Below are 22,922 nucleotides of genomic sequence, written 5' to 3'. Positions count from 1 at the left end.
TGTGAGTTTGTCTTTTGTGTCGAATGTCTAAGGATTCTGCTCATGTGACCTATTTTGTGCCCGGCTGCTCCAGCTCAGCAACATCCTCCAAAGAGTCATCCACACTGTGGTGTTGGGTTGTAGCTCGTTCATTCACATTGTTGGGTAGCATCTCACTCTCCGCTGTAATGAGAAGCACCTCTGTGCACTCTCACATGCATTCTTGTGCACACATATATGCACGTCCGTTGCACGTATAAGTATATACTATATAGTACAGGTATATTCCAAATGGACCCTTTTAACATAATTCTTTATACTAATACATTTATATTTTAATTAACAAGTTTGGAGAACTCTATCAGAACATGGTACTAAACCATGAATGAGGCAGAATTTGCTAAGTAGAATATTTTTTCTGATTCAAAAGTTTAGATACACATATCGCCTATTATAAACTGCACCCCTACACTTCTTGACCTTTCAAGAAGTTATGTTTCTCCATCTAGATAATTCCTAAATCAACTCACACACTGACTAAGCATCTCAAAGAGAGAGAGAGACTGAGGGGAGCTGGGACTTCAAGTTACAGATTCTCTGTTGATACAGCAGGCAAGGGTCGAAGTTAGTCTGAACCCTAGGGGAATTTTAGAATCTGTTTGTTTATTAGTTCATTTGTTTGTTTGAGATAAGGCCTCACTATGTAGCTCTGTCTAGCCTGGAACTCACTGTATAGACCAACTTGGTTTTTTTTTTTTTTTTTTTTTTGGTTTTTTGAGACAGGGTTTCTCTGTATAGCCCTGGCTGTCCTAGAACTCACTCTGTAGACCAGGCTGGCCTCGAACTCAGAAATCCGCCTTCCTCTGCCTCCCAAGTGCTGGGATTAAAAGCGTGCACCACCACTGCCCAGCCAAGCTGTCTTCTAATACACAGAGATACAACTTCCTCTCTCTCCCAAGTACTGGCACTGAGGGCCACCTAGCTTGATGAACTTTTTGAAATCATAGGACACACAAAAAAATTACTACTTTTTAAATGTAAAACACCTATAAAACGTCTCTCAGAAAACATTTCTTTCTCCCAGAATAATAGATCAGGCTAAAATTTCAAACAGTCAAATTAATCTCAAAATATACAGAAAGAAATAAAGTTTGGCTTCAGTATTCCCCGCTGCTGACAGACCAGACAGCACTCGTTGTGAGCTGTAAGGCTTACTGTGAAACACAGATTAAGAAGCACTGGTTATGAAGAGCTCCAAACTCCGGAGACCCTTCCTCAAGTCTTAGGTCATTGCGGCCACCCAAAAATCACAAGAAACCTTACCTGGATGCAATCAGCAGAGGTTTATTAGGGGAGGAGCCGGCGGTCAAAACGACAAGCTCTTTAGCTCCAAGAGCAGGGTTTTGGCCTAGAGTGGTGGGTTAAAGGGTCTTTTATAGCATGGGGTGGGGGGGAGGAAGGCATTTTCGCGCGCTTACACATGAATGGTTGCATTTTCGCGCGCTTACACATGATTGGTTGTCTTACAAATTTTGAACATAGCACTGGGAAGACCAAGGGAGGGGTAACCAAGAACAGTGGAACATTCCAGAGAATCTAGCCCAAATGATCTAGAGTCATGTGAAAATCACTGCACACTCATTTTTCTCAAAAATGTGGTTTCACCAAGTCACTGCCCTACCTTGTATTCTCACTAGTTCCAGCTGTAAAGCCACAGCCCTGTCATTGTGTTTTTACCACCTGAATGACTTTCACTCCTTACAGCCAGTTCCTGGAACTGGCCTGGCTTGTTTCAGAGAAAATTTTCCATGTCCCTAAAAGAACTTAAAGGGCATCTATATATGTATATATTCTATAAAAATGATTTTTTATAATTTTTCAGTTAGAGATGTTATGTTTTCTAGCAGTCAGAACTGGCTTGGTGAAGTTCTCCAGACAATCTCTCTGAGATTAGTTTTGTAAAATGATATATCCCAGTCTGCCAGTTTCTAGGTAAAATGGGTAGGCTTATCTGTGATCTGGTCACTACACCACACTAACACAAGATGACCATGGCCAGGAAGATTAGGAGTAGAAGCTTTCTAGATTGTAAAAATAAGTTAGCATGAATCTGAAAGAAAAACTCTTTTTTAACCACCAGCAAAATGTACATCACAGTATTCCCAAAGCTGATCTCTCAAAATGCTGACCACGTGGTAAATGGGAATATCTTGAGATACACTTAGTCACTGCTTTTCTCCCCAAGACTGAACATGTGTTCATTTCAAGTAATTGGGAGAGCGTCACAGCAGATGGCAAGGGTTTTAGGTAGGCATCCATGATTCAGCTAAGGAGAAGAGGAGGAGGAGGAGGAGGAGGAGGAAGATGAGGAAGAGGAGGAGGAAGAAGAGGAGGAGGAGGAGGAGGAGGAGGAGGAAGAGGAGGAGGAGGAGGAGGAGGAGAATGGCCCTTGATCTTTAGGGAAGCTTCATGCTAAATAGTAATTAGTCCTCAAAGCTCTTAAAGGATGAATAGTAGTACAGACTTGAAGCACTCAATATGAAAATCACTATACTTCATATTTTTTAAGTAGGCCAATTAAATTATGTGGTCATGATTTAAAAAATCGAGTTTTCTTCCACCAGTGCTGAAAAGGTCAGGGACTACTTTCAAGGCTGTAAGAAGGCCAAGTGACAGACAAAAGGGGGACCAGGTGTGGAGGTGAGAAATCCCTGTGTCCTGGTGGCAGACAAAAGGCATGGGAAGACGGGAGAAAAGCCTGCATTTCATTTGTTTAACACTGTGTGCTTATGCATGCTTAGAATTTTCTGATGCCAGACGTTCAATGCTCGATGTTCTCTTTATACACAGACCTTTTCAGACTGTTGGGGAAAAGTGGGGGAAGCTACAGGGGATGGAAGGAATAAAGCAGAGTCATGTGATGGACAGCTATCCTGGAACTCACCTCTTAGATGCCAGCACTCAGGAGCCACCCTGTGTGGCTTTGCCAAAGGTCAGACGTGGGGGGGTGAGAGTTGACACACGTGGTTCCAGCTACAAAAGGAGCTTGAAGAACCAGAGCATGTGCTATTTATAAGTCACATTTATAATGGTTACAGAGGTGGACACTCCAATCAGCCCTCAACTTAGTTACTTTCACATTGTTGAGATAAGACACCATGACAAAGGCAACTTAGAGAAGAAAGTTTATTTAGGACTTACAGGTTAGATGTCATGGGACCGTGGCACCATGGCAGGGAGCCTGGCAGCAGGCATGGCTGGCACTGGAGCAATAGATGAGAGCTTGCATCTTCATTCCCAAGCAAGAGCAGAGAGAGACTGGGACTAGCTTGGGTTTTTGCAAACCTTAAAGCCCACCCCAGTGACACACCGCCTCCAATAAGGCCACACCTACTAATTCTTCCCAACTGGTTCCAGTTCGATCAACTGGGGAACAGGCATTCAAATACATGATTCTGGAGCTGGAGAGATGTTTGCATTTTTAAAAAATTTTTAAATTTTTAAATTATTTAAAATTTTTATGAAAGTATCTACACATATGTATATATACATTGTATATATGTATATATACATAATGTGTATATATGCATATATGTACATGTATACACACATACACATTCACATACAAATACATATACATGTATATATAATGAGCCTATAGGAGCCATTCTCAAACCATCACAATCCTACCTGTAAGGGGAGTAATAAAACAGTCAGCCTCCAGTTGCCACACCTTCCATGTCTCCTGTGAATTTGAAATTCCTTCCTTGCTTGCAGGGCACTAATGAACTGTCTGAAATGAGGAGTGTTTGGTTTCCTTGCCAAATCTCAGAGGAGGATGCAGATTCTGGAGCTGATGGGATCTGATACAACGCTCTTTCTGAGCCAGAATTTTGGATAGCTAATGAGGCCAGTGTTTGCCACTCGATTGTGGTTTAGGTCTCTGATTCTTGGTCCAAGCCCATGCTCTGTTCAGACTTCCCCTTCTCCGTGAATGCCAGGCCTTGCAGGGGCACTTTCTCTGCTGCTAGCAGATGCTATCTCACGCACTTATGTCTTCTCATTCAATACAAAGTTTCAGAGAAAATTCTAATTTTCTTTTTAGAAGTAAAATAAGGAATGCATTCACACACACACACACACACACAGGAAAATGGTATGTACATTGAGAAATAGCCAGTCTCCTCGTTTCTGTTGTTTTTGTGTAGTTAGCAGTAGTTTTGTTTGGTTTTGTTTCCTTTTGTTTGCCGCGGGGGTCTTACTCTGAACTTAGACTAGGCTTGACTTGAACTAATGGAAATCTTCCTGCCTGAGCTCATCGACTAAGTGCTAAGATTATCGGGATGAGCTACCATGAGTTAGTTAGTTAGTTAGTTAGTTAGTTAGTTAGTTAGTTAGTTAAACTACCCCATACTCGTACCATTCTATATTCCTGTTTCTTAATCAAAATTCAGCATCTTGGTCTTTTCATATGTCATTATATCTCAGAGATCTTTGAGAATATATAAATCCCACTTTATTCTTTTTAATTTCATACTCCCAGCCTGAGAGAGCATCTTAGTCTGTACAGTCCTTTGTCCCAGTCTTTTCCTTTAACAGACAGTACTATGGTTATACATGTATATGTACATCCTACTTGTCGGTTTGGGTAGGATGAATATTTGGGAAGTCTCCTCCCCCAGGATTCCTGAAGCCAAGGGTTACTACACAATCACCTTGGCAGCTGTCTCCCCAATAGTTGTTTTCTTGCACTCCAATAGAATGGAAAGGGTCTCTGTTTTCTTTTCTTTTTTTTTTTTTTTTTGTTTTTTGTTTTGTTTTTGTTTTTTGTTTTTTGTTTTTCTAGATAGGGTTTCTCTATGTAGCTCTGGCTATCCTGGAACTCACTCTGTAGACCAGGCTGGCCTCGAACTCAGAAATCCGCCTGCCTCTGCCTCCCAAGTGCTGGGATTAAAGGCGTGCGCCACCACCGCCCGGCGGGTCTCTGTTTTCTAAACTCTGTTTTTTCTATCTTTTTTTTCAGTTCCAAGAAAAGTATTGGGAATATAGGTCAGTGAGTAAGACACTTGCCACATGTGTGTGGGTTTGAGTTGGAATTCCCAGAACCCACATAAAACCAGACACAGTGGCGTACATCTGTAAGCCCAGTGCTCCCAGGATGGGTTGGGTCAGAGAGACAGGAAGATCTCTGGGACCTGTGGGCTCACTAGCCTGGCATACACAGCAGAAACCCAACAAAGAAACTTTGTCTTAAACAGGATGTGAGACAAAGACTTGCTCTCTGAATTCTGAATTCCACATGTGAACTGTACCGTTCTCTCTGTCTCTCTGTCTCTCTCTCTCTCTCTCTCTCTCTCTCTCTCTCTCTCTCTCTCTCTCTCTCACACACACACACACACACACACATACACACATACACGTGTTGCTTGTAAAAAAAATAGTAAAATAAGTTGGAATAATTTTGGGAAATATATTGTGTCTTAGAAAAAAGTGCTCAACATGCCACTTACTTATACTTAAAAATAAAGAAGATACTAATTTAAGAAAATATAGTACAACAGTAAGCATTTCCTACTCCAGGGCATCAGTAATGTGCATTCCGAGTCAGTGAGTTCTACCCTCTTGTCATTTCAGAATTCATTCACCTGAGAATTGCCAATCCATTTGTCCTCATGCTAGATTATTGTTAATTATTAGAAAAAGCATCTATGGCACATTTTTCAGCCTACTGCATATCACGAAAATGTTCAAAATGCAACCAAATTACTTCCATCTTCCCTGAAGAGATTTCTAATTTCTGGTTGAAATTAAGGTGAGCGAGCACACTGGAGGTAAAAATTAGGCTTTTTTTTTTTTTTCCTGTAAACTACTTTGTGAATTGTGACAACTATCTCCCAGGCAGCTGTCACTCACATTTTTGACAGAGATCAGTGATTTTTCCCAGAAGCCAGTATCAAAACCCAGTCAGACCCTCCCGGTGGCAGGGCCAGGACCAGGCAGGAGTGGAAAACTAACAAAGAAGCTGTAGAGCCTGTTTGTCACCCATGGTAACAGGTTATAGCTGATGTCATGTGGTGGCCATGAGCAGTTTGGGCACCATGACTAGCCTGACTCTGGGTCTCACTGAACTGAGCTAAGTGACAAGAAGCCTAATGTGCTGTGCCCTCACCCCTGGGTACACACATACACACATGTTCCATACATGCACACACATACCACACACACCACACACATCACACACATTTACTAAACACACACAACACACACCATAAACACACACATATCCCATACACCACACACCACACATCATAAACACACACATACTATGCACATACATACACTCGCAGATATACAGAAATATATACACATCAACAAAAATATAAAAAAGAATAAGCATATTGCTCTAGATTCATTTTCTCTAGCTCTTTGGTCTCAGGACCTTTGTATTTTTAACAGTTGTTGAAGGGGCTGGGGAGATGGCTCAACAGTTAAAGGTGCTTACTGCTCTGTCAGAGCACATGAGTTCAGATCCCAGCATCCACTTCAGGCAGATCACAACTGTCTGGAACTCCAGCTCCAGAGGATCTGGTACCTCCTCCTCAATCACCTGCATACATGTGCACACACACACACACACACACACGTGAAACAACTAGTTTATGACTATTGCTATGCACCATATTATAAGTAAAAACTGGGAATTCAACAGAATATACGTGCGTTAATTCACAAAAAAAAGGTATACCCATTAAATATTAGGTTATTTTTATAGAGAAAGTGGTGTTTTAAAACAAAAAATACTGAATAAAAAGAATAGCATCAATTTGAATTTTAATAAACCTCTTTAATGTCTAGCTTAATAAAATGCAAGTGGGTTCTCCTATTCCAGGTTGGATCCGCTGAAGTCCACTGCTATGGTTTGCATACATGACCACATCTGGCCTCCCACTGAGAAGTAGTTACAGGAAAAAGAAGAGAGCACTGGCAGCTTCTTCATATAACTGTGATGATTTCTTGATATGTGGCTGCCATTGGTGTTTTTTAGAGATTGGCTCTGACATTGTGGCCTGGGAGCCTGCTAATTAACTTCCCATGCACGATGCACTAAAAATGGATCTTTAGAAGCACATGACTTTGTAACATCTGTCAGTTGCCAAAAAAACATTTTGATTCATATAGATCTTCTAAATGTTGGCCTATTTGAGATGTGCTATGAAAAAAAATGCATCCACCACTACCATCACCAGCCTTTGTCAGCCAGAAGCTTAGAAGACTCATACTCTTCGTAGAGCTTGAAGACTGCAATTAGGCTGCACCATCCCTGGCCAGTATAACCTTGTTATTTCCCACTGATACAAATAAAACATGTCAAACTCATTTTCAAAACTAAAAAAAGGGGGGTGAGGTTATAATAGTATATAACAGATTCTTGACTAGGAACCTAAAATTAATAATTGAAATTTTCTTTCAAGTTACTATAATATTTACACAGTCGTGTTTATAGCCCACTGAGTTAATTTACTATATAGTTTAGCTTTCCCTTTGAAAGTCATAAAATAGGCTTCACACATTCAAAACATACTGTCTTCTGGCTTCATCTGTGGAATTTCCAGGTTCTGACAACCTGGGTTCTTTGGGGAGAGGAGAAAACAGAGGAATAAAAGACTACCACAGTCTGTGGGAAGGGTTAAAGAGCAACTGAGGGACAGGGTTTAGGGAGAGGATGCAGGGCAGGCTAAGAGGAGTGAAGTGATAATTTCAGAGGAAGCTATCCCAATGGGACAGGGAAATAATACAGAGTGTAGGAACTCACTGAGGATTTGGGGGGTGGGGGGGTCTGAATCCAGCCCATCGTTTTTTTGGTTGTCTTTTTAAACTGGTAGAATCAAAGATTTCAGCTGGGGATGGAGCTCAGAAGCCAGTTTCCACCTTCCCACTCCCTCGTGTTAAGAGGGCCTTTTGTGCCTCTGACATTCTGTACACTGCACATAGCTCTTAGCCAGGTTCCTGAAGCTTGACCACAGGACAAGCTTCAGGAATACATGCCGCTTGCTCACAGTCACTTAGTAACAAAGTCCTAGAGTTGCCCGTTCTAACTTATGCCTCTGCCTTTAGAAGCATGCAATTTTATTCTCTAATGAACTTCTGTTACTAGATGCTCAGAACCACCTTCATCCTCTTCCCATCGCGTCGGCCACAGCACCCGTGAGCCTCCTCCTCAGCACACAGATGGCATCTCTCCTTATACCGCAAACAATACCTTTATGGGCTCATTGCACACCAGATAATTGTGACCACATGGCACACTCCACAATGGGGGGCTAACTCAGGCTCCAAAGAATTTGCATATTAAATTAGTGCATCAGCGGCATGTTTTTATACATGCTGCTTGGCTTCCATTTTTCCGATTGCCACCATTGTCACTGATAAGTTTTGAGAGGCGACTGCCTAAATCTACACTGTGGATCTCTGCAAACAGACTTTAATCGTGGACTTATGATTAAGATAAAGTCTAAAGGTTTCCTTTGGGTTTTAGGCCTTGCTCCATGTCCTTATTTCCTGTCAAGAACTCTGCTTGCCTTTTATTCCAGCAGGTCACAGGCCTCCAGTCACAGCATGAATCCGGTATGAACTAATGCTCTAAACACTGACTGCTATAGAGTAAAACTCCAACTCTGACGTCTTGTTTTTCTGCTTTAAAATTATACTCTTTCCATCCAGTGATCTTTTGATTTTATGTCTGCAGAACTAGCAAATCTCGGGTCCTTTATTTCTATATCAGTTTTTTTGAATCTATTATTCAAGGAAACACTCTGGTCCCCACCCCTCTAGTGCCTGAAGCTGAGTGACTAGAAATCCAAGAACACTCCTCTAGGGAAAGAAATCCTCTCACTCTCAAACTCTGTTTTGTGGGGTTTTTTTTTCCATTTGATTGTTTTTGTTTTGTCTCACTATGTAGCCCTGGCTTTCCTAGAACTCACTCTGTAGACCAGGCTGGCCTCAAACTCGTGGAGATCTGCCTGCCTCTGTCTCCCAATTGCTGGGATTAAATGTGTGCGCCGCCACATCCAACACTGGGTCTGTCTTTAAAAATTATTTTCTTTCTGTTCTAGTCTCTCTTCCCCCACAGTTATTATTAATATCTATGTGTTTTAGATTCCAGAAATTGAAGGCCTTGGCAAAAAACAAAAAAAACAAAAAAACCTGGCACACTGAATATTCAGAAGTAAAGGATGTGGCAATTAGTTTTTTAAAAAATGGTGGCAGCAATTCCATGCTTTCTAGCACAAGTCAGAGGAACAAGGCAGGTCTTCAGCATCTGCTAGTGCAGGACCAACGTTTACCCTTGCTGTGTGTGTGCTGTGTGCCAACCCTGTAGGACTCATTTGTCCTGTCAACTCATTTAAGACATCAGCCACATGGGGCAGATAGTCTTTTATCTGCAGTTTCCACTGAGGAACAGGGCGTGTGCTGGTGGCAGTGAAACCATGTGGTCTCTTTTTCCACTAAGGTTCTGGTAAGAAGCTTAGAGCTTTGTGCACCAAGGCAGAGCCTGTCTTCTAGACAGTAAACTCCTTGAGATGAGGGTCTCAGTTTCTGTGAGGGATGCGGCCACTGGTACTGGATGCCTGAGTAGTGGGTTTTTTTGTTTTGTTTTGTTTTTGTTTTTGTTTTTGTTTTTTTTTTACCTGTTCTAGTTTGGATCTTAAATGCACCTTGACAGGCATTAAGGGCATAGTTTCCATGGCACCCAGCAAGTTGTAGAACCTCTACAGTTAAAGTCTACTAGAAATAAGTTAGGCCCCTGGGGGAATATCCTCAAAGAAGACCGTGTACCTTTGGCCCCTCCTGTTCCTCTGTCTTTGCATCCTGGCTTCCATGAAGTGAGCAGCTTGCTCCAGCACACAACCCCTGCCGTGAAATGTTGACCTTAGTCCCAATGGCTGAGCAGCCACAGACCTCTGAAACCATGGGCCACCATAAGCCTTTCCCTTTCATTTGTTCTCTCGGATATTTTTCACAGTGACAGAAGCTAGCTAACTTCCTTAACAAAATGAAGCCAAGAGACAGAGCTAGCCATACGTCATCCATGGCTATAGTTCACATTTCTAGACCTTTCCTTGTGCTAAGCTCTCTATGCATCATCTCCAGTGCTACTTGTGATAATTAACCATTTGAGGCAGCTACCGTCGCATTCATCACTTATAGAGGAAGACACAAGAAGACAGAGAAGTAAGCCAGGGTCCCTAAGTCATGGGTCAGAAAGATGGGAAAGGTCAGACCAGGTCCACAGTTGACATGAAGCTTCCTCTGTCCCCTGTGTCACTGAGAGTGCACACAATCAAGTCAGCACACACACAGTCAGCCCAAAACAGTGTGCTCCTTCTCTGAATGTCACACACTGCAAGTTCTTGGCCTGTTTGGGAGGCAAGAGGAGCCTGACAAAGAAACTATGTGGATGACACAGAAGCCAATTTTGGTTACAGTTGTATGAAAGCTCTACCTCAGTCCTGAAGTAATTAGAGTGTAACGGAGGAGAGAACCCATCCCTGTCAGGAGCAGAATGGAGGAGAGAACCCATCCCTGTCAGGAGTGTAATCGAGGAGAGAACCCATCCCCGTCAAGAGCGTGATAGACTTTCTAACATCTAACTCAAAGTCTTCAATGGCTAGAACTCATGCTTTCACTAAAAGCCCTGTTCTGAGTGTCTCAGGCTTTGTAATCACCGCAGTCTGCTCTGGTAGGGGTGTATTCTTCTTCTCTACAACCCGTATATCCCAACCCCTCACCAAGAATGGAGGGAGAAAGTAACAAAGCAAGGAAGGGAAGGAGGGGAGGGGGGGAGGACAGGGGAGAGGAAGAGAGCTGTGGAGAGGAGAAGGGAAAAGAGGGGAAGGAAGAACAAGGGAGGGGAGAGAGGGAAGGAAGGGAGGAGAAGAGAGGAGGGGAGGGGAGAGGGGAGGAGAGGGGAGGGGAGGAGAGTTAAGGAGGGGAGGGGAGAGGTAAGGAGAGGAGAGGGGAGGGGAAGGAAGAGGAGGGAAGAGGAGAGGAGAGTAAAGGAGGGGAGGGGAGAGGTAAGGAGAGGAGAGGGGAGGAGAGGGGAGGAGAGAGGAGGAGAGGGGAGGGAGAAAAGTCAAAACACTGCTCTTTGAAGACTGGTGTCTATCTGGTTCCAAGTGCCCCACAATCATGCATGTTCCAGGGAAGGGAACATTCTTTGAACGTTGAGGTTTTTAGCTATTGCAGCCTATATTCATAAATCCTTCTTTCCTGTCTGGGATGGGTGGAGTAAGACAAAAGAGGAAAATTGCTCGGCCTTCCAGAGCGGGTGGACGGAATCAGGACAAAGGAAAGCCTGCTGCCAGTTCTCCCTGTACAGTTTTAAGATGTAGGGACAAGGACAGAAAGACCATCATCAGAGTAAGACGTGCAGATGCAAACATCTGGAACAGGAAGACACTGGCACAGTTATTCACATTACCCATTGTCCTCACCGAAGTTGTACATAAATGATACACACAATTCAATTTGGGTTTCAGATTATAGCAAACCAAGATAACAGTCATGGTGTGTGTTCCATTGGCAGGATTCTCACACTGTCCTGCGTGAGCCTCCCAAATGGCCTTCACACCACTGTGGCAGGTGTGAGGCCATACCCATTTGAAGAGCCCAGAAACAGGGGGTTCAGACAGGTTAGGTAGCTTACCTAGGTCACACAGCAATAGGGGTCCTCCTCAGCCTGTCCTGACTTTAGGGAATGAACAAATAGCATCAAGCCCGTGAGGCCCAGACACTAGAGTCCTTACGTTTTGATAAGTCTCTCTGTGCTCATGACCTTAGGGCATCGAGGGAAGCTGCCCAGCCCCGAACCATTATGACAGCTTCTCCCTCAACGATAGGCTGTGTGTTCGGTTGGTTGGTTGCTTTGGGGTTTTGGTCTTCGTGTTTGTTTCCTGCTCATCCGGATCTAACTGGCTACCAGCTCTCATTCTTGTTGCTCACAGAACCTCTAGAGTAACAGTTCTCAAATCAGCACCAGAGCCTCCTGGTAGTTTGTTAGGAACGCCAATTCTTAGGCCCAACCCCAGAGCGGCTGAGTCACAAGTTCTGAAGATACAACAGCAATCAGTATCGGCAGGAGTCCTCCAGGTGCCTCTGATGCTGCTCAGCCCCCACCCCACCCCACCCCACCCCACCCTGTCCATCTTCTCTTCCTACATCTGTCCTCACTCCGAAATTCTGGTGTAGTCTCAGGGATGGCATGTTTCAACCCCAACAGCATTAACATCTTGCATCCTGGTAGTTATCTGGGGGGATATTAGCCTTGAAAGATATTAGCAGCACCCTTAGCTTCTACTCCCAGATGCCAGGAACATCCCTGCTAGTCCTTAATACCCAGAAGATTCCAATATTGTCACATATCCTCAAAAGCCACATTACCCCTGGTTGATAAGCAAAGAGTTACGGGTTATGCTCTAAATACTGGATTTGTATCTAGCTCACTTAATAATCCTTATTTAAAACCAATATTGGGACATCTCTCTCACAAGTGTTTCTGCTGATGATCAGCTTGAATCTGTAACAAGTTAAGGAATAAAACCTAAGCATATAGCATTGGATAAATTGTTACAGGAGTCAGCCTGTAACAGAGAGTTGCCTACAATGAATAGAAATCACTAAGGCATAATTTCACATCATCTCTCCAATTCTAGACTTTCCCCTTACTTTCTGGTTCTCAGGCATGGTCCAGAAAAGCAGCACAAACTGACATTGTGCATGTTGAATGAGATACTACTTTGCACAAAAATACAATATACAGATGTGGACATAAAGGAGCCTGGGGATGTAGCCATTCTGAAAACAGTGTGGTAGCAAATTGTGCAACTTTGTGGGGAAATCTGTGTCCTGTAGGTTTAAGAAAGAGACAGCCTGTTGGTTTGTGATATCGACGGCACAATCCAAGTCACCCACATGAACTGGAGTTTCCACATTTGCAGGCTTACAATGGGCATACATTTCAACTGGTTAGAACAAGGCAAGCGTCCCCTCTGAGACGACAGTCCTTGGTTGCCTTCCGTGCTCCTCTGAGCTCCTCTAGAGAAAGAGGAAACTGATAAGGGTTTACTTATGGGGCATATCCTCTCTGAGCCTTCCCTGGACCTCTTAAGAAGCTATGCACCGCCGGGCGGTGGTGGCGCACGCCTTTAATCCCAGCACTTGGGAGGCAGAGGCAGGCGGATTTCTGAGTTCGAGGCCAGCCTGGTCTACAGAGTGAGTTCCAGGACAGCCAGGACTACACAGAGAAACCCTGTCTCGAAAAACAAAAACAAAAACAAAAAAGAAGCTATGCACCTCTCATCCAAAGCAGGGTTTATGGCAGACAACCAACTTTATACCCTCGGCTGCCACTTCCTGGAAATGCTACTTTGGAGCACCAATCCTGTGGAAATGGTGTGAATATGCTCTCAGAGCCTGTGCACTGTCATTTCAGACCATGGAATTCCTGAGTTAGAGTGGTGGTAGAGCTTCTGGTCTCTCTCTCTTCTTCTCTCTTCTCTCTTCTCTCTTCTCTCTTCTCTCTCTCTTCCCCTCTCCCCTCCCTCTCCCCTCCCTCTCCCCTCCCTCTCCCCTCCCTCTCCCCTCCCTCTCCCCTCCCTCTCCCCTCCCTCTCCCCTCCCTCCCTCTCTCTCTCTCTCTTTTTCTCTCTCTGCCAGGTACCACATGGCTTCTCAAAGAGACATAAACAAGAGGCTTTCATAGCACTGGCCTTTTTTTTTAGGGCAATAAAAATAACCTAGATCCCTCATGCTCTAAAATGACCTTGTGAACCAGTTTGACTTGACAACTTGTCAGAACTGTTTGTTTATTCTGTCATGGAATCTATCATTGCTTGTTAACATTAAAGAAATCAGCAATTATTTCTCCGTGGTCTGGAGATCATGCTACACAGCTGCCAATCAAGAGTGGTCCTAGTTTAAAATGTTTCATCAAAATGTTTCTAAAAACAAGTCCTTTTGCTTAGGCAGTAGTGCTTTCCACAAAATTACTCCAGAAAAGAGAACACAGTAAACTTTTTAAAATATTTTTACATTATGTTCCCATTGGCAAAAAAAAAAAAAAACAAGTTGTATGTACAAGGCAATTTTCCTGAAAGAAAAGGTCACCATCAGCAAGGTGGCCTTTGGGTGGGAAATTCGGCCGTGATAGACTCACTGTTCAGTTGTCATTGTCTACGTGTTAAAGAACTTAAGTTTAGTATTTCAAAATATTGTATTTTTAATTTTAAGTGTTAGTAAATAATAGGAAAGAAGTGCCTATTTTCTCTTTTAAAAGGAAGGAAGGAAGGAAGGAAGGAAGGAAAGAAGGAAGGAAGGAAGGAAGGAAAGAAAGAAAGAAAGAAAGAAAGAAAAAAGAAAAAAAGAAAGAAAGAAAGAGCTCAGCTGTTCAGTGGGTAAGGGCACTAGACACAAAGCCTGGTGGTCTGAGTTATTTCCTGGGTTTACATGGGAGAGAGGACTAAACTCTGATCTCCACACTTTCGCTTTAAAAAAGAAAGGGAGGGAGAGAGGGAGGGAGGGAGAAAGGGAGGGAGGGAGGGAAAGAGGGAGGGTAAATAAAATTTAAAAAGAAAAGTCCTTGAGTTAGACTGTTTGCTTCCATGGTGTCTCTTCTTTTGTGCCCGTTTTAATCGCTAAGAAAGAAGGAGCTGGAAGCTCTCCCAAGTCAGTTTACCCCCTACCCTAATAGTGCTTGTGAGAACAAGATTAACCCGCAGGTCCTTCTTGAGGTTGGGGTGGCTAAGTCTGTGTTCCCAGTTTCGGAGGTCGCAATCTGTGGTCTGTTCACCTCGTTGCTTTAAGCTGGTAGTGAGGCAGCATATTACAGCGGCAGGGCATGGGGAAGGGACTGTCCGCCTCCAAGCAGACAGGAAGCAAAGAGGAAGAGGAGGGGCTCGCTTTCAGAATCCCTTCCAATACACTGGGAACCCGCCCACTACTCAGTCCATGAGGCTGGGGGCCTCAACAGTCAGAGCAGCCTAGATTCAGGGATGATGAGAGGTACTTACTCAGTCCGCGTGGCTGCTGCCTCCGTGGTCCTACTCTGGCGCTGGTTGCCATGGAAAGTTCCTGGCTTGCTGGTGTGCTGGGAGCCCCTCTTCTACAATAAAGCTGGACTCGGCCGAGGCAGCAACCACCGGGTAAACCACCTACTAGATAAGAATTCTGAAAAATGCCCTCTCTAAAATCCGGGGTGCTCAGCCTGGGAGCTCAGTGGAGGTCAGCATTATTAGAGTGATTTGCCCCCGGAAATTGTGCCTTGTCCCTTTACTTGCACCAGACACAGTCATATAAATTATTTGTGAAGTTCAGAAAGATTGTCAGAGTTCAGAGCTGCATGTTAGTGGAGAGCCTGTTGACAAAGCTTATGTGGACAATTTGATAAGCTCATTAAGACTGTTTGTTGTGACATGAAGAAGAGACAAAGTAAGGTTGGACCAAAGGAAAAGATTCTTTAAAAACCTATTCAGAAGCGGGTCGGGTACTTGAAAGCTAAGGGTCCGATCACGTGTTCACACTGGGACACGAGTGGGCTGCACGCGGCTTGCCTCTCCTTTTCTTACCCCCATATCCTCTCTGCAGCTTTTGGCAAGGCGCTGGCCTTTCGACCACAATGATTTTGGAGTGTTTCTCTGCAAGCTGTTCCCCTTTCTGCAGAAGTCCTCCGTGGGCATCACTGTCCTGAATCTCTGCGCTCTCAGTGTGGACAGGTAACGTGGCTCTTTCCTTTGCTCTTTAGTGGGGTTCAGAAAATCATTTTTCTCAGAAGGAAGAGTGGAGAATCTGTGCCAGCACAACCGTTACCCAGTGTCATGTGAGGTAAGACTTGACCAGTCTTGCTCTCCACCCTGTGTTCAGAATCGCTTTGCCCGTTTGCTAATTAGCGTTGATCTGAGATTCCCACAGTGTGCACCTTAGCAATGTGGCCAGTGATACACAGCTGGACTCCTTAAGACGATAAAAAATTAAAATAATGTAATAAACTTGATGAAAACAAAGAGACCTAGAATATATAAACCTGTACTTTAGACTGGCATTGTTATTGTTAAGAAAAGGAAAATACCATTGGGTTATATTTCAAATGCTTGAGCCAAGCAATAAATGTATAAAGTTATGTTTTTCACTATGCCTCTTTAAAGGCCTAAAATGTTCCATATTTTTCAAAAGACGGCAACAAAATAAGTAACTGTATCCAAGTTCTGAAAGACCCCATAATCCTCACAAATAACATTAAGGGAGAACTTCCTAAAGTGTGGGTTGCAGCCCCTGTGGGTGGATAGGGGGTGGGGGATGTTGCAGCCCAGTGTGGGTGGGTGGGGAGGGTGTGGCAGCCTCATGTGGGTGGACGGGAAGAGGGGAGGAGAGGGGTTGCAGCCCCATGTGGGTGGGTGTTGCAGGGGTGGGGGGTTGCAGCCTGGTGTGGGTGGGTGGGGAGCGTGTGGCAGCCCCATGTGCGTGGGTGGAGAGCCTGTGGCAGCCCCATGTGCGTGGGTGGGGAGCCTGTGGCAGCCCCATGTGGGTGGATGTTGGGCTTGTGTTGCAGCCCCCTGTGGGTGGGTGTTGGGGTGAAGTTCACACAACAAAAGAGGCAGGAGAAGCTTTCTCAGCATTTGATGACCAAAAGTTAATCCAAAATCTAGTGCCCAGTGGGCCCAAGCTGTGCTGTACTGTTCATCACATAGCTCCAGGTGGTTGGGCTGCAGCCTAGGTTCTGAACACACAGTGAGACTTTACAGTGTGCATGTCCTCACACAGTGGGACTTTACAGTGTGCATGTCCCCACACAGTGAGACTTTACAGTGTGTGTGTTCATGTCCTCACACAGTGTGACTTTACAGTGTGTGTGTGCATGTCCTCACACAGTGGGACTTTACAGTGTCCATGCTCATGTTCTCACACAGTGGGACTTTACAGTGTGCATGTCCTCACACAGTGGGACTTTACAGTGTCCATGCTCATGTTCTCACACAGTGGGACTTTACAGTGTGCATGTCCTCCCACAGTAGAACTTTACAGTGTGCATGTCCTCACACAGTGAGACTTTACAGTGTGTGTGTTCATGTCCTCACACAGTGAGACTTTACAGTGTGTGTGTGCATGTCCTCACACAGTGGGACTTTACAGTGTCCATGCTCATGTTCTCACACAGTGTGACTTACAGTGTGCATGTCCTCACACAGTGTGACTTACAGTGTGCATGTCCTCACACAGTGGGCCTTTACAGTGTGCATGTCCTCACACAGTGGGCCTTTACAGTGTGCATGTCCTCACACAGTGTGACTTACAGTGTGCATGTCCTCACACAGTGGGCCTTTACAGTGTGCATGTCCTCACACAGTGGGCCTTTACAGTGTGCATGTCCTCACACAGTGTGACTTACAGTGTGCATGTCCTCACACAGTGGGCCTTTACAGTGTGCATGTCCTCACACAGTGGGCCTTTACAGTGTGCATGTCCTCACACAGTGTGACTTACAGTGTGCATGTCCTCACACAGTGTGACTTACAGTGTGCATGCTCATGTTCTTATCATCCGGTGCCAGTAAAGCTGCCTGAAGCAACCTGGCCGGGATTCAAGCCCACTGTGTGTAGCCAATCGCAGTGTTTACTGTACACATTAAACATAACGGTTTGACCACTGGAAACAAAGGCTTCTGACGCCCCGCCATCATTCCTCAGCCTATGCTTGTCTTTGCTCAGACTTGTGTTAAAATATTTGATTTAAAAAATTTTTTAAGAGTCAGTTACTTGAATTTCATTTTAAAATATCTTTAAATGAATTTGGATTAGAGTAGACTTTAACAATTTTTAAATGGCTCTAAACATTTTGCCATTTTGTACTATGTATCATACAAGGACATACCCTCAGCACTGACAATTATACAGTCAAAAATCAATCACTTCTGAAAAACATTGAAGATAGTCCACATATAAAAGTCAGCTAAGATCAAAGTCAGCTAAGATACAATTTTTTAAAGAATCTTTTTATTTTACATGTATGTGCCAGTGCTCACAGAGGCCAAAAGAGGGCATCAGATCCCTTGTAGCTGGAGTTAACAGGTTAACAGCTGCCCACCATGAGTGCTGAGAACAGAACCTAAGTCTTCTGCAAGATCAATAAATGTTCTTAACCACTGAACCATCTCCAGCCCCCAAAGACAGTGTTCTTTATGTAAAAATAAACAAGAATTTCCATGTCATTAGTATATAATTTTGCATTCATTTTAATAGATGATAAAAATTGAGACAGTGAGATGATACAATGGGTAAAAACTGCTAGCCATGCCAGCCCAGTGACCTGAGCCCCACGTCTGGAGCCTATATAAAAGTGGACATAAAGAACTGGCCCCACAAAATTGACCTCTGACCTCTGACGTGTGCACTGTGACATGCCACACACTTATCACACATACACACAATAACAAGCAAATAAGATTTTATATATATACTAAACGATTGGATTAATTTATCTGTGATCCATTATCAGTAAGTGCTTGATCTGCATACCTATTTTATGGTGGCCCTTAAAAATTTCTCAGGCAAGGGGCTAGAGAAATGGATCTGTGGTTAAAACAATGCACTGCTCTTCCGGAGGACCAGAGTTTGGTTCCTGGCACCTACACCAGGTGGGTCTCAGCCACCCCTCATCCCAATTCTGGGGGATCACTTCTCGGGCTCCATGCACAGCTGCACATATGCCCACAGCATAAAAGTAATTTTTAAAAAGCCTGGAGATAGAGAGATGGTTTGGGACTCAGAGCACTGGCTGCTCTTGCAGAGGACCTGGGTGAGGTTCCCAGAACCCGCACTGCCGCACAAACCATTCTGTGATTCAGTCCCAGGGGATCCAGCGCTTCCTTGGGCATCCAGGGGCACAGGAGCACAAGCATTATGCAGGTGGAACGCCCATACACATTAATTAAAATAATTTTTTTAATTCTCAAACACAAAGGGTCACTAATGGAAAAAAATTTTAAGAATCCCTTTAGAAAAAAAAAAGGCCTAATTTAAGGCCAGCATGGTGGCACTTGGGAGGCAGAGGTAGGCAGATCTCTGAGTTTGAGGCTAGCCTGGTCTACAGAGCAAGTTCCAGAACAGCCAGGGCTACACAGAGAAACAAAAGATCTGACTATATGATGTCACCTGCAACTTGTAACATTATATATAGATATATAGATATATGTGCATATATTTATACCTAATAATTATATAGTATATTATAAGGAATCAAAGTCAGAATGTTACAGCACATTTTGCAGCACACCTGCATATTTAACATAGTGCTGTATGGCTGGTGTGTACAACGCACTATTGCTGTGTGGTTGGTGTGTGCAATGCACTATTGCTGTGTGGTTGGTGTGTACAACGCACTATTGCTGTGTGGTTGGTGTGTGCAATGCACTATTGCTGTGTGGTTGGTGTGTACAACGCACTATTGCTGTGTGGTTGGTGTGTGCAATGCACTATTACTGTGTGGTTGGTGTGTACAATGCACTATTGCTGTGTGGTTGGTGTGTGCAATGCACTATTGCTGTGTGGTTGGTGTGTGCAACGCGCCATTGCCATTGTGTGACTGTACTACACACCGTTGCTCTGGCTCACGTACAACTTAGAAAAGCTTTCATTATTTTAAGTCATCTCACTGACGGCCACTCCCATCAGCACAGAGAAGCTCACGCTCATAAGGAACAGCTTATGTGGATACTCGGCTATGATTTATAATTTTCAAATAAAATTATTGCTGTGTTTAGACATCAAAACACATTAGTAGTTATAAATTGCAATGGTGTCTTTTTAAAAGACACCATATGGCTCTGATGCCTGAAACACAAAATAAATGAAGTGAATTGGACTGTTACTTGAAATAAATATATCTGCCAAAACTAAAACACAAAAGATAATTTTATCAATAGTTTAAAATACACTGATATGGATCATTTAACATGTCCACATTTCAGTGGTTAAATGCAAAGATTAGAAATGACTTCACTGCCTATTAGGATCTGTAGAGGTCTGTCGAGAAACAAGCCTTGAGTGAGCTGCTTTGGCCTAAGTCAGAAGCTAAGGGCTGCTGTGTTAAGTCAGGGAGTTGTGGCTCAGGGGAGACCCGACAGGCAAAAGCCCGGTTTAATCCCCGGTATAGAGAAATGGGAAGGCAGCAGAAGAGGCCACTGTATGGTTCCCGCCGACTAAAGGGTAGATCGGCCATGTTGGCTGTTTCCCTAAGACACTGAGTAAGCACCAACAACCTGACCGAGTAACCAGTAGATTCTCACTGTTGTTCCCTGTATGAGCACACCAATACAATTTCCCTCTTCATCTTTAAAGCATTGGTGGGGTTGTGGTAGGCATGGCTGCCTCCTAACGTGTTAGAAGATCTAAAAATTAGAGGTTTTAAATGATACCTCTAACACCACTGATACAGAGATGTGTTCTCATTATATTATGTGATTAAACTATTTAAAATAAATCTAAAAGTCATGTGAGGAAAATAAGAAAATAATTCTGACAGTTGACAAAAGGAACAACATGTTATTTCCATGTAGCTTGTTAGATGTTTAAAAGCTACAGTGTCTAATCAACGTGATAGACTAGGCAGGGTTAGGGTTAGACAGGGTTAGGTTAAGGTTATTGTTAGACAGCATTAGGGTTAGGGTTAGGGTTAGGGTTAGGGTTAGGGTTAGGGTTAGGGTTAGGGTTAGGGTTAGGGTTAGGGTTAGGGTTAGGGTCAGACAGGGTTAGGGTTAGCGTTAGACTTAGGGAATATTCTGACACATCATTGGGGAAACCGAGTGGGTGTCAGAGTACACAGACATGTAATGTGTGTTCATATCACTGGATAAAGTAAGACTGACTCATTTATAAGGAGTGCTATTTAGCTCCCTGAGAGGAAAAGTTAAATTCTTACTCATTCCTTTATACAATAGTATGATATACAATTACCATTTGTCAAATATGTATAAGAACTAGACACATTATAGTGTATGGAAAACATTTTCTCTAACTGGGTATTGCCATAATTATTCCCATTTTACAGCTAGGAAAGCTAAGTCTGAAAAGTTTAATAAAGTACATAAAACTCTTGAAGCATAGAAGCCAGTAATCAAATGGGTCGTCTTCATTCTTAACCAGTATATTTAAGCCTGCAAAATCTCAAACCACAAAGTAACAGAAAAAGAACCTTCTCGGAGGCTGGAAAGAAGGTTCAAGGATAAGAACACACAATGCTCTTCAAAACGACGGGGTTCAGGTCCCACAACCCACATGGGGGCCCTTACAACCACCTGTAGCTCCAGCTGGAGACCTGATGTTCTTTTCTTCTGGCACCTGCATGTATGTGGCGCACATAAACTCACATGTCATACACATGTATATAAAAAATATGTAAGTAACTCTAAAAGAAAAGAAACCTCTTAACTGAAAAAGATTATAATAAACCTAGCATAACTATCCTCTGAGAAGCTCTCCCCATGAGCCACAGATACAAATGCAAAGACTCACAGCCAAACATTAGACCAAGCTTGGGAAGTCTTGTGGAAGAGTTGGGGGAAGGGTTGAGAGACCCAAAGAGGACAGGGACTCCACAGGAAAACCAACGGAGTCACTAACCTGAACCCTTGGGGCTCTCAGAGACTGAATCACCAAAGAAGGAGCATGAGCTAGACTTGGGCCCCCACCCCTGCAGCTCAGTTTTCTGGGGGTTGGGGGGTGGCTGTGCCTGAATCTGTTGCCTACCTGCAGATCCTGTCCCCCTAACTGGGCTGTCTTAGCTGGCCTCAATGGGAGAGGTTACATCCAGTCCTGCAGTGACTTGATGTGCCAGAGAGGTGACACCCATGGCCTCAGAAGAAAGGGAGAGGATGTGTGTGAGGGGGTACTGAGAGGAGAGGGGGGATATTGGGATGTAAAGTGAATAAACAAATTTTTTTTAAAAAGACAAAAATAATCGACATTCTGAATGTAATCACAAATATATTTTAAGAGGTAAATATTTAAAATTCGGACCAAACATTCGTAATATTTTTTAAATGAATAAGGCAGTATCTTACAGCCCACTGCTAGCGACACACCTCTGCCAACAAAACCACTCCTCCTAATCCTTCCCAAACAGAGGACTAAGCATGTGCACACATGAACATATGCGGTCACTCTCATCTAAACCACCACAGACAATTAGGAAACAGGCCTCCAAGCTGAAGAGAAACCTGACCCGCTCCAGCCCCAGCCAAGGCTATGCCTCTGGGTTGTCCCCAATCTCAGAAGCATTCTTCCTGAGCTTTGGCGCGCCCAGCTTGGGAAGGGGTGGCTTAGTTCACCGACTCCTCTCTCCGGTGTGGGGTACACTCCCCAGAGACCCTCTTCTCCTCATCCCACTCATGAATTACATGATTCACCTTAGCCTTGCGTCAAGGCCCAAATAAATGCCATTCTTTATTTAGAAGAGAGAATAATAATAATAATAATAATAATAATAATAATAATAATGCCTAAAATGATTTCATTCAGATGTGGTCTGACTTTTAAATCATGGAGATGAGCCATTTTAAATGTCGTTCTGCTAACATGGCCTTCATCCAGGAGAGGCCCCCTTGGGAAGAAGCTCTCAAACCTTTGTTGGTGGCCTTCACCTTGTGTTTCACTTGATGCTGACTTTGAGCTTGAGGCTCTACACTAGGGGGACAGACTTGACATTTATATTTCACAAGTTTTCATACTGGAGAATGAGCCACATTCACACACAATTCCTCTAATATTTTTTTAAGATCATTTTATTTTTAAGTATGTCCTTGTGTGCATGTGAGTGTGTGCGTGAGTGTGTGTGTGTGTGTGTGTGTGTGTGTGTGTGTGTGTTGTACACATCAGTGCTGGTGCCCAAGGATGCCAG

General features: G+C 43.7%; 1 protein-coding gene across 1 annotated transcript in view; it reads left to right on the top strand.

Annotated features, from left to right (window-relative positions):
• Positions 1-22,922, top strand: part of Ednra (endothelin receptor type A) — a 59,866-nt gene that overhangs the window by 18,767 nt on the left and 18,177 nt on the right. Inside the window, exon 3 of the mRNA XM_034523019.2 lies at positions 15,621-15,748. Within this exon, the coding sequence (XP_034378910.1) occupies positions 15,621-15,748 (128 nt within the window). The remainder of the gene's footprint in view (positions 1-15,620; positions 15,749-22,922) is intronic.

This window comes from Arvicanthis niloticus, chromosome 18, assembly GCF_011762505.2.
Source record: "Arvicanthis niloticus isolate mArvNil1 chromosome 18, mArvNil1.pat.X, whole genome shotgun sequence".
Taxonomy (NCBI): domain Eukaryota; kingdom Metazoa; phylum Chordata; class Mammalia; order Rodentia; family Muridae; genus Arvicanthis; species Arvicanthis niloticus.
Note: the sequence above shows the minus strand (reverse complement) of the source record. Positions and strands in the feature narration are given on the sequence as shown.